Source organism: Salmo trutta, chromosome 21 (genome assembly GCF_901001165.1).
Source record: "Salmo trutta chromosome 21, fSalTru1.1, whole genome shotgun sequence".
NCBI classification, from domain to species: domain Eukaryota; kingdom Metazoa; phylum Chordata; class Actinopteri; order Salmoniformes; family Salmonidae; genus Salmo; species Salmo trutta.
Window position 1 is genome coordinate 20,865,283 of NC_042977.1, and position 12,297 is coordinate 20,877,579.

The window sequence follows — 12,297 nt, forward strand, 5'->3', positions numbered from 1 at the left end:
GACCCCCACTATGGATGGACCTGTGTAAGGTGTGTAGAGTGAACCATGGAGGTGAAAGGGTCTTTGGTGAATGGTGGCCAGGATGTAAGATAAATAAATAACTAGGTTAAGCAGGTACTGGCACTCAAACCATAAAAAGGAAAAAACTATCTTCTTAATTGAATCCCATGTTTATGGAGTACACAAGGGCCAGTGCAAAGTGGCATCAGAGCTCAGCAAAAAAAGAGGTCTTGGAATGAATGCATGATTAGTTGGCTGCAGTGGGTGGAGGGTGGAGTGAGTGGAGTAGACAACTACAGGATATTGTCCTGTTGAGAAAAGCAGTGCTGCTGCTATTTAGAGGTGAAATGTATTGCATCTGAAATTTCCTTACATTTTTTCCCCTTATCTTTTAAGTACTTGAAACACACCTTTAGTCCATTCATTTGAGATGTGGATTGTGAGTTTGGCTTGAAAATGGAAACATTGCTGTTGGAGGATCTCCTCAGGTACTGTTGTAACATTGTGCATCACATACATCTTTAGGAATTGTTTCGTCATCATTCTGTCGACTTTGCTCTGGGCTTTGCGTGCTGTCACTTTGGTTTCCCTTCACTATCACACAAAGCTCAGCTTTGAACAGTAAATCATGTTCAAGAGAAGGGGACATTTCCATAATGAACACATTTTTTTATTATCCTGGATGATGGCCTATTACATTATTTATCAAATGAGTGAAACTTACTTTCATGGAAGTGAATTTACACAAATAATTTACGATAAGTATGCTGTTATTTATGTGTTGTAGGCTAGGCATGTTGTATACAAAATCCAAATTAGAAATCCAAGAAATGAAGGGAGCGTGGTTAGTAGCCTGAACGATCAGCTGATTAGAAGCTGAGGTCAATATCCTTTTTGTATTGATGTGCACGCGTTATTGCCTTGCGTAACAACAGCGCAGAGCTGACTTCAGTCATTTCGAAGTTCACAAGGAGAAAGGAGCGTCCCTCCACGGACGCGCGTGCTGCTGTACTATTGTCCGGTGCGTGCAGATGGTTCTCGGGTTTGATGGCTTCAGGGAAATGACATTTCTAAATTTCAAGCTCAGTTCGGTGATTCGGGCCTTACTAAATAAGCTTTCAATGTAATATTTGACACGTCTGCTGCAGACCTCTGACTTCCCAACAACCCGAAGAGGTGCCAAAGAAGTGCGGGCGGACAAACAAGCAGTGCGCGTTTTTTTCTCTGTCTCTCTGAGTCAAGTATTTGGATTTGACAAATCAAAATATTTAAGCCATGTTCATAGCTGGTTGGTTTTACTTTTAAATCTTGGGATATTAGATTTTTCTTCTCAATAAAACACTCTTAGTCACTTACATGGGATTACGACCTCTCATCAATGAAGTCCGGCATCAGTTTTAAACAGATTTTTCTCTTTTAGAAGAACAGGCAGGTGACCGACGAATTTAAGATGACATATTTGATTGTTTTTATTCTGTCATTATCAACGTGTCTGTCTGTGGTAAGTGTGACACAACAATACTTTTATTTTATATTTCGTGTTATGCGTGATGATCAAAATGCGCACAAGGATTGCAGAGAAGGGCTTTCTAATGCTTGAAAATATGAAATATAATAAATATAAAGACATAACAGAAATGTACCTCAAATGTGTGGCAGTATGATTGGTGCATTTGCTAATAGGCTTTTGTCGATATAGGGTATAGGCAACTGTTCAGTGTACACTACTGTGTTGTAATTTATTACAACATAGTGCTCTCTGCAGTCTACAGTAGTTCAGCTCTTGATTTAAGCATACTTTTTCACAGTCCAAAGAGATATGATATAAACACATAGCAGTAATGCATAGGGTTGTGCTCTTCAAAACATCAAGATTTTGCCATAATGCTGACATTGGAGTGCCCTCTTCCTTTTTATCCACTTTACAGGTCAAATTCTAGACTAGGTCATTTCTTCTTTCAGCTAACTAGCATCCTCATTATCTACCCCTCAAGGACTGCTCTGAATTGACCATAGATATAGTTAGAGGACATAATATTGTATCTGTCGCATTATGGTGTCTGTGAGAGCATGGGCAGCGCCATTGTGGCAATCTCCATTTTTAAGAAGTACATTTTTTATACTTCTATTGATGGGTTAGCTGACAATGTCAAGAAAAACGGTATACGCTTCAATGAGCATTAGTCTGTGTGTTGTTGTGATTCTGGATGGCCAGATAGCTAGCAACAATGACAAGAAGCTGCCATGTGCGGAATTGTTGGTGGCTCGTTTCAGCTAGTTTTATCTTGTTCTTGATACCATGTCTTGTTTTGAGGTAATTTGACTGATGTCATGTCTATGCCAATATCGGCAAAATTCGCTACCTAGCCAACCAACAATTGTAACAATGTACTTGAGAGACAAGTGTTCATTGTGAAAATGTATTTATGTTTTCAATAAACATTGGATACGAAATATAGTTTACATGTTGTCAACAATCTAAGCCAAGCCCTTCTGTTTTGCCCCATAGTTGAAGACACATCGGTTTTGTTGCTAAACAATCAGCCCGTCTATGCGTTGGTAAAAAAACTGAAAAGGTGCATACCGCCACCTGGAGTGTGTTGTTTGAACAGGTATAATTTATTTATATTATTTATTTATTTAACCTTTATTTAACTAGGCAAGTCAGTTAAGAACAAATTCTTATTTACAATGACGTCCTACCAAAAGGAAAAAGGCCTCCTGTTGGGAGAGGGCTGGGGAAAAAAAAGTAAATATAAATGAAATATAGGACAAAACACACATCCCGACAAGAGAGACAACACAACACTACATGAAGAGAGACCTAAGACAACAACATAGCACGGCAGCAACACATGACAACACAGCACGGCAGCAACACATGACAACACAGCATGGTAGCAACACAACATGACAACAACATGGGAGCAACACAACATGGTAGCAGCACAAAACATGGTACAAACATTATTGGGCACAGACAACAGCAAGAAGGTAGAGACAACAATACATCACGCAAAGCAGCCGCAAGTGTCATTAAGAGTGTCCATAATTGAGTCTTTGAATGAAGAGATTGAGATAAAACTGTCCAGTTTGAGTGTTTGTTGCAGCTCGTTCCAGTCGCTAGCTGCAGCAAACTGAAAAGACGAGGATAAAAGATAAAGCCAAGGTTGTTGATTTACTGCCACCACAGTTTTGGAATGTTGGCACAAAAGTATAATTCATTGGCTGATCCCTCCTGATGACCTGGATGGAATTCTGTGACCCTTCCTTAACCCATAGGAATTCCCACCCTGTTGACTACTTGAAAATGGTGAAAGTCCTCAATGGCGCAGCCCATGCTAAAACCGTCTTTTGGGCATGAGAGTCCTCTATTTACCTCTATGGAATTTATCCATGCAATGCTGTGTCTGTGTTGGCTGTGCCCCCAATGTGTGGCAGAGTGATCGGGACACAGGTGTGAATGGGAGTCTGGCCCCATAGTGCATGTAATGAGTTTATACCCATCAGAACAAGAGATAGCAGCTGTTCAGTGTCTGTTCGACTCTATTCTGATGTAATGATGTGACTCGTGAGAATGATTTACCTAGAAATACTCTTGTTGTTAACATCACAACATTACACAAGAAGTTGGAAAGTAGAAGCCATAGAGATTCTATGGTAGAAGCCCTCTCACACAAGATGTTCAACTCTGAAAACGAGTAAAATAGGACTGTCTGCATGGTCTAACAGTTTAGACTTACAGATTTTTTTCAAACCCTATTCTAGTACATTTTACTTTGCTTCAAGTCACACTTAATATGGGTCACCTGAAACACGCCAGACTTCACCATCTGATTAGGCAAGCAGATCGCAACAGGTTTGTTCTCTATAGCACGCTGGTAGCCCGAGTGCCAGTCTGTTTGTGCTAACATGCTAGCAACTTTGTCACTCATTGTCATGCTGTTTGGCTTGACAAGGAGCAATGCTGTTGGCAAAAGCACAAACAGGTCTGAGACCAGGCTAGCACACTGGTACCTAATATGCTGTAATGCACCTCAGGCATGTTCAGTGTCTGTAGCACACCGGTGCTCCTATCTGTTCAGAACATGCTGTAGCGAGACCTCATGTACCGAGGCCTTTACACCTTTTGGTTTGGTATAGTGCCGATGTGCTTGATACAAATAGACTCCCCAGCTTTGCCCTATCTTCACATAGTGCTAGAGGGCAGGACTATTGCCAGTACGAATGAACCCCTCTCTCAAAAGAAGTTGAATATTTTGTGTATTTTATGTCATGATAGTTCTCCTCCACCAACCTGATGAAAGCAGAGCTTTTTCTGGATATTGTGTTTAGAAAAATCAGCAAATAATTATTGATTTATCACATATTAATATGGATTTGTATAGAAATTCAACAAGTACAGTAGCTACTGAGAATGTTGATGTATTTTATATGTACACCCCATCTCTCTACAGTGGTGTAATTTCATAGAAAAACTTAAGCACTGTATGTTGAGGCAAGTACAGAAGCTCTTAATAATGTAGGTAGTCTACATCTACAGTATACATATAATCTACAGTATACAGTATGTGTTAATGTTTAATACAACACACAGTGCTTACTTTGATATCGACGATATCGATGATATGGAGGACATATTGTACTGTACAGAAATACCTATCTGAGCATCATTTGTATGCGCTGTCTGTAAGCGGCTACAAAGATAATTTCAAAACCAGACCTAGTAATTGGCCTTCTCTTTTCATTTCTAAAATGTACTCTGTGCAGGTAAGTAGCAGACTCTCATCATTATCCTGTACTTCCAAAGATCCCAATCAGCAGATCATGATCAACAGCTGTCTAGATGTGCAAGTGTCCTGTCCATGACATGACAGCTAATTAAAATGGTTAAAGCATGTTGGATCCGTCAAACACAAAGTCAGGCTGTCTCATTCAATAGTCGGCGCGTTCTAATCTCACCTCGTTGTGCTTTACAAAAGCAAGTCCCATGCAGTCTCAGGTCAATGTGAATTGTGAAATAGCAAGTTCTAGCCACTGCCTTTCATCGAATGAATTACTATTATGTCACAGATTTAATACGGTGTGTGCCAAATCAGTATGATTAGTGTAAAGCTGCTATGTACCAGTCTTGGGTTCACAAGTCCATCTGGCTATAGACAGATAAACCGTTTACAGAGCATCACTGGACACAGATTCATCTGTTAGGGGAAGGTGATGAATATTATGGATTTATTTAATATTATTGTAGGAATCAAAACATATTTTTGGATAGAGGATGATTAAATAAAAAGCTGTGAAGTTTGTTTATGCATAAGAAGTGCAAAGGCTTACTGTGTGTCCCCAGTGCTTCAGTGTTTTTAGCTTTGTTAGTTACAAATCAGCTGTGGGGTATAGTAATAGCAGCGCAATACATTTCATATCAAAATGTTAGGCTCTCACATTTTAGCCTGAAGGTCTGCGTTGCGTTGCACTTACTAAGATGTCTTAAATACTCTGCACTTCCTCTCTCTCTCTCTGACAGAATACTAGGAATTAATCAGAGCAATATCGTCCACCGCCAATGGCCTTCCAATTTAATGTGTGTGTACCACAATTTGGTGGAGCAAAGAAGCGGTAAAATATATTAGCTTTAGCAAAACATACAGTGGATGGGATTGCTGCTGCAATCATTGGTAGCTACACACATTGGTGTTATGTCCCAAATGGCACCCTATTCCCTAAATAGTGCACTAAATAGTGCCCTTTAAAGGGAATAGAATGCCATTAGGGACAGAGCCTAGTTGTAACGGCCTAGGCGACAGTTAGTAAACCCAGTAATTAGTGGTGTGTTGTGTGCAGCTTCATTTAAAAGGCCCTTTAGCTGACTGGGAGTGGGTCATTGACTCTCTCTCAGAGATAGATGCTCCCACCACTGACCTGACAATCACTGCCATTTTGGGGCGAAACTGTGAGAGTCCCGGGTGTGAGAGTCAATATCTCCTCTCTCACTGCACACTCACGAAAGGTAGCAGTGCCCTCAATACCCTTCCTAGCCAGCCAGGGGAAACATTCTGTTTCAAGTGCGATGTAGTTTCTTTTGAATGCGTCTTCTACTGTGAGTGTAGTGTAGTTCTGTGTGTTTGCCTTAGAAGAGTCCGGAAGTCATATTAGTCATTGCCTGTGTCCAAAACAGAACCCTTTTTCATATATGCACTGTCCTAAGTATTTATTTGGACAGTTAAGCTAAAACGTTTAAATTAGCTCTATACTTCAGCATTTTGTATGTAGCCCTTTCCTGCAGTCAATGATCAAAAGTGCTCTCTTTGTCCTCATGGATGGAATGTTATTAATATTTTTTATAATTTCATGATTAATAAAGATTATTTCCAAAAACGGACAAAAATCTGGTCAAAACTGTCAAACAGTTTGCGCCTGCCCAGTCCAGTACGTCCTGTTCCTGCTCCTCACACTAGCCCTGAGGTGCGGGTTCCTAGTCTGGCGCCTCCAAAGTCAGCCCCACACATCAGACCTCCAGTGCGCCTGCCCAGTCCAGTACGTCCTGTTCCTGCTCCTCGCACTAGCCCTGAGGTGCGTGTCAATAGTCTGGCGCCTCCAAAACCAGCCCCACACATCAGACCTCCAGTGCGCCTGCCCAGTCCAGTACGTCCTGTTCCTGCTCCTCGCACTAGCCCTGAGGTGCGGGTTCCTAGTCTGGCGCCTCCAAAGCCAGCCCCACACATCAGACCTCTAGTGCGCCTGCCCAGCCCAGTACGTCCTGTTCCTGCTCCTCACACTAGCCATGTGGTGCGGGTTACTAGTCTGGCGCCTCCTAAGCCAGCCCCATGCATCAGGCTTTCAGTGCGCAGTCCCCGTCCAGAGCTTCCGGCTACAGTTCCCCGTCCAGAGCTTCCGGCGACAGTTCCCCGTCCAGAGCTTCCGGCGACAGTTCCCCGTAGAGAGCTTCCGGCGACAGTTCCCCGTCCAGAGCTTCCAGCGACAGTTCCCCGTCCAGTGCTTCCGGCGACGGCCCACAGTCCGGAGCCAGGCAGAGACGGCCCACAGTCCGGAGCCTGCAGAGACGGCCCACAGTCCGGAGCCTGCAGAGACGGCCCACAGTCCGGAGCCTGCAGAGACGCTCCTCAGCCCTGAGTCTCCAGCGACGCTCCTCAGCCCTGAGTCTCCAGCGACGCACCTCAGCCCGAGGTCTCCAGCGACGCACCTCAGCCCGAGGTCTCCAGCGACGTACCTCAGCCCAGAGCCTTCAGCAGTGGTCTACAGCCCTGAGCCTTCAGCGAGGGTGGGCAGGTTAGAATGGGGACTAAGCCCGGAGCCAGAGCCACCTTCGTAGTTGGAGGATTGGGGGGGGGGGGGGGGGGTGTAGCACGGGAGCCGTCGTTGACGGTGGCCACCCTCCCTTCCCTCCCTTTAAGTTTGGGGTTATTTTTTTGTGGGGTTTTTGTTTTGAGGTGCATTCGGGGTCTGCACCTTTGGGGGGGAGGTACTGTCACGTCCTGACCAGTAAAAGGGGTTATTTGTTATTGTAATTTGCTCAGGGCATGACAGGGGGTGTTTGTTTTGTGTGTTTCGGGGTTTATGTTCTATGTTATCTATTTCTATGTGTTTATCTAGCTTTTCTATTTCTATGTTAGTTTTGTCAATGACCTCGAATTAGAGGCAGCTGGTTGTTGTTGTCTCTAATTGGAGGCCATATTTAGTTGTGTTTGTTTTCACTTGTGTTTGTAGGTGGTTATTTTCTGTATAGCCTATGTGCCTTATGGAACTGTTTTGTCATGTTGTTATTTTTGTTTAAGTGTTCACGTTATTTCAATAAAATTAAGATGAGCACTTTACCCACTGCATTTTGATCCACTCCTTACGACAACTATGACAGGTATACTACTTTTGACTTTGGCCCATAGGGCTCTGGTCAAAAGTAGTACAATATGTAGAGAATAGGGATGCATTTTGGATGCAGGATTTAGGGTGTGAGGTCTCTTCTGCTTGGTGCCCCCGATTGCTTGTTAACGCTTCTGACAATGCTACTTGGTGCTGTGTGTGTGCCCCCTGAGGTGTGCTCTCTGCAGCACACAGTGTGTCTCTCACCCTTTCTGTGACATGCCAATTGTTTCTCCTGGCAGGGAATGGATCAATTCAGAAACGACAGTTCATTCTGATGTTCAGTCATGTTTTCAGGCCACTCTCGTCCTCCAGCACACCTCAGGATGTCACAATGCCCAGTTTGACTATTCTGTTCTTTACACTCAGGCCATCATCATCTTTTTACTGCACTTGAATCCTCCAGAAAAGGGCTAACGTGGTTAACACACCCACACATGCACACCCACTCACACACAACGTCAACACACAGCCACACATACTGTACGTCATCACGTCATCACATGTCAGAAACCCTTCAGGGGATCTACAGTTCCCATTTAGGATGCTGAAAGTGTTTGTCAAGGAATTCCCTACCGTCCTATCTCCCAAAACCATATACTAACACTGGTTGTTTAGTGTGGAACGTCATGATGCATAAACATATTGGTTATTCTATCCATCTTCTCCATTTACTCATGGGAAAGGTTTAGCAATTTTTCTCATAATCTATTTCATTCTACCTCTAATGGGAATCTCTCTCCTCCAGTCAAACTTCTCATTCATTTATTTATTCATTCATTCTCTCTCTCTCTCAACTAAACTCTATAGTTAGGAAGGTGTTGTTATCATGAACTGCTGTGTCATTTTGAAACATAAAATAAATGTATTTAAAACATGATTCGATTTATGTGATGTATAACAGCTGATGTATAACCCGTCCCTGATATTGTGGATGTCTTGTTCACTGGTGTTTCCCTGCATTCTGCTGCTTAAGAAAATATATGATGTCCTGTGAAAAATGTATTGAATCTACAACATAAATGAACTACACCTTTCTTTCTACTATACAATTGATCTCTTTAATATGATCTCAAAATACGATTCAATTCATTTTAATAAAACTTATATTGCATTTTTTTTTAGGTGAGTGGAAGACATCCAACATGTAACTTCCTCTTGGAGCTTGAAACAGACCAGGAAGAATGTCTTGTGAAGCTGAGGGACCAAGAATCTTCAAATTACTCCGAAGGTGACATCACAGAATATTTTGATTTCACATTCATCTCTTCTCATCAGACAGAAGGAACCATGGGGTGAAAATAGATTTCTGAATATTTCGGGAATGGAAACCGACTGCATATTTTGGTTAATGGGGAAAGATTACAAGCTACATAGATTTTTCGGTCACTCAACTAAATTACTTGAATGAAACTTTTAAACAAAAATATGAAATGCCACCTATTCGAGTGCCTTTGAAACGTAAATGTCAAATTAAATGAAGACCTTTAGTAGTTGTACAGTGTTTCCAAGTCCAGATAAGCGCCACAACTCAGATTGTGACCACAAACCTTTGATGCATTGGCACTTAATATTAAAATCTGAATAGCTCGCACTTTAGCTATCTTGAAGTAAATGTTGTACATAGTGAATGTTTTACAACTCATGCCTATGAGCATTCTCTCTATAATTAGGGGTTCAAGCGAGTGAAGCTGGGTGAAACCCTATTGTATTTGTTGGCGTTCATTATCATTATACCGGTTGTTCTTGCAAGGAAATTTAACATGCAAATGACTGTGAGATGGTAAGGCCGAGGACGGTGCGACTTGACATGATGGTAAAGGCCCATAGTCCACACCCTCTCATGCAATGCCATAACAGGTGATTGAAGTTGCAAACTTTGAAACATCACGTCCCTCACCCCATATGACCTAGAGTCCTGAAATGTAGTACATTTAGTAAATCGGTCCCTCTTCTCACAAGGAACAAAGTTGCCTCAATGTTTGCCATGATGGATTTTCCGCCATTTAGAATTTTGTTAAAAACACTTAAATGACATCTCCTCTGGAACCACTGGGCTGATCTGGATGAACCTTAACATACGGCATCTATGGACCAAGGTCTCTCAACACAATATTTTCCAGACTAGTATGTCAAACAACATGACTACTACTAACCAATAAACATTCATGTGGGTGTGGTCTGGCACATTAATGCATCTATATCAGACACGGATATTTGTATTGTAACCAAACTTGGCACACATGTTCCAAACACTGTCAAGACTCAACATATGCAAGTACATTCAGATCGACCACACGGTGGCGCTAAAATAGGCACATATTTATATATCTTTATCTGTTTGACTCAGATTGATGAAATTTGGCACACATGCTCAGGGATATGAGTCTAGCTAACCTGTATAGTATGGTTCATTCTGGCTGCATGGTGGCACTGTTGGACAGGAAAAAACATTCATGCAAGCTCATTGGCTCATAGAGGCCATATTGTTTGAGCCAGAAACATGGATACATGTACCAAATTTTGTGCAGATCGGTCCAGTGGTTCTGGAGAAAAATACATTTAAAGTAGTCATCATTATTACAATTGGTCCAAAATACATCAAAGGCATATTGCATGATCTGTTTGATGTTTTAGTTCTGATATTTGGCAAGCATGGTATGGATTACAGAAGTAGCTCATCCTCGGGCAATGTGTTGAGTTTGTCCTGATGGTAGCACAGTGGGCCCACAGCTTGAACCCTGGCATTTCTGCTTGCAGTTTTAATTCTTCTTATTATTATTATTAAACTAAACTTCATGCCTGGCAGCTCCACCATGCTGCCGACTCACTATGTTGACACTTTACTGTGAGTTGTAACCCAGGCTGTGCTACATAAATTAAACTAATTGGATAAAGAATTACTGTGAACTGTCAAGGGAATTAGTGCACGTTATCAAAGACAAGACACTTAGTCTTTGCCGCAAAAATTAAAACAACGTGTATAGTTTAAATTATACATTATTTTGCAATGTAACTTGCCTTCTTTCACCATAACCAGAGCATAGGTATAAAACAGTTCTTATAGACAATATGAAGTACAATATGCATTGAAAGTACCCAGTTACAGCAGGAATAAATACTTTTTCTGAACATAAAATGACATGAAAGAGAACACAAAATAATTTGACTTCATTAATAGATGTATGCCTTTTCATATGGGCGGTCCCAGGGGGAATTAAAACCACGACCATGACGTTGCTAGCACCATGCTCATACTAACTGAGCCAGCTGTAGAATTAAAGTATAGAGAGCATCCAGGTCAACAATAAAGGGAGCCGGGATTTCATGCATCAGTTACCCTGGTACTGGAATGAAGCCATGCTTAATGCAAATCGATAATTGATTTGTTCTTGTTCTAAAGCCCAATGTGATTATGAAACATTTATGAAAGAAAATCTATGCGTTGATTAGCGCCAGGGCGCACTGTGGGTGGCAAAGTGCTCAACAGTATCATCTAAAAGTGTGATACAAAACTTCCATTACCATGCACTGAATCACAGTTATGAAGATACCATACAGCAAGCAGGAGCTGCACTTAAAATAATATCATTGGGTGTGTCCCAAATGTCACTCTGTCCCCTATAATGCACTACTTTGACCAGAGCCCTGTGCATTATAAGGGAATAGGGTGCCATTTGAGATGCAGAAGGACACACATTATACCACTCATGTGGGTCACATCATGAATATGTATTTTTTTTGTCTGGGTTTCACCATTTTGTTTTCATTTAATTATTTTTATCTGATGTTAGTTAAAAGGTTTCTTTTGATAGAGCTAGCTACATTGTTTACTGGTGGATTCTTTCTGATATCTATGTTTTACTGAGCTTAAGCGCTCCATTTTTCCCACTAAGTGGCTTAAAAGGGTTTGACTGTTAAGTCTGCCCTTGGCACTTTCACACCCTTTTGTTTCATAACAAGCCATTTCAGGAATCAAGTTTCAGCGAAAGGCTTTCTCAGCCGTGGTCCTCCTCCTGACATTGGTGAAGCAAATAGAGTCACACATTTAGCCACTTTCACTCCCACACAGAGAGTCTATCATATTGTTCCAAACACCAGCAGCCTAATGGACTACCTTTCATTCTGAAAGACCCTGCTGTATTGTGTAGTGTATATTGTGCAGTGTATATTGTATATTGTGTCTACACTACAGTACTTATCCTTCAGAAAGTTTTCAGACCCCTTGCCTTTTTCCACATTTTGTTACAGCCTTTTCCTAAAATGGATTTAAATGTTTTTTCTCCTCATTAAGCTACACACAAAACCCCATAATGACAAAGCAAAAACAGGTTTTTAGAATTTTTTGCTAATTTATAAAACATTTAAAACAGAAATATCACATTTTCATAAGTATTCAGACCTTTTACTCAATACTTT

The 12,297-nt window shown here is 41.5% G+C and overlaps 1 protein-coding gene across 2 annotated transcripts in view; it reads left to right on the forward strand.

Moving 5' to 3' along the window:
* The first annotated feature begins 975 nt into the window (after window positions 1-975).
* LOC115156911 (vasoactive intestinal polypeptide receptor 2) overlaps window positions 976-12,297 on the forward strand; it is a 31,416-nt gene continuing 20,094 nt past the window's right edge. For both annotated transcript variants that reach the window (XR_003868346.1, XM_029704731.1), the window contains exons 1-2: window positions 976-1,501; window positions 9,004-9,109. Coding sequence is in view for 1 of the 2 variants with exons in the window: in XM_029704731.1 (XP_029560591.1) it covers window positions 1,451-1,501; window positions 9,004-9,109 (157 nt within the window). In the remaining variant the exon portion in view is untranslated. The remainder of the gene's footprint in view (window positions 1,502-9,003; window positions 9,110-12,297) is intronic.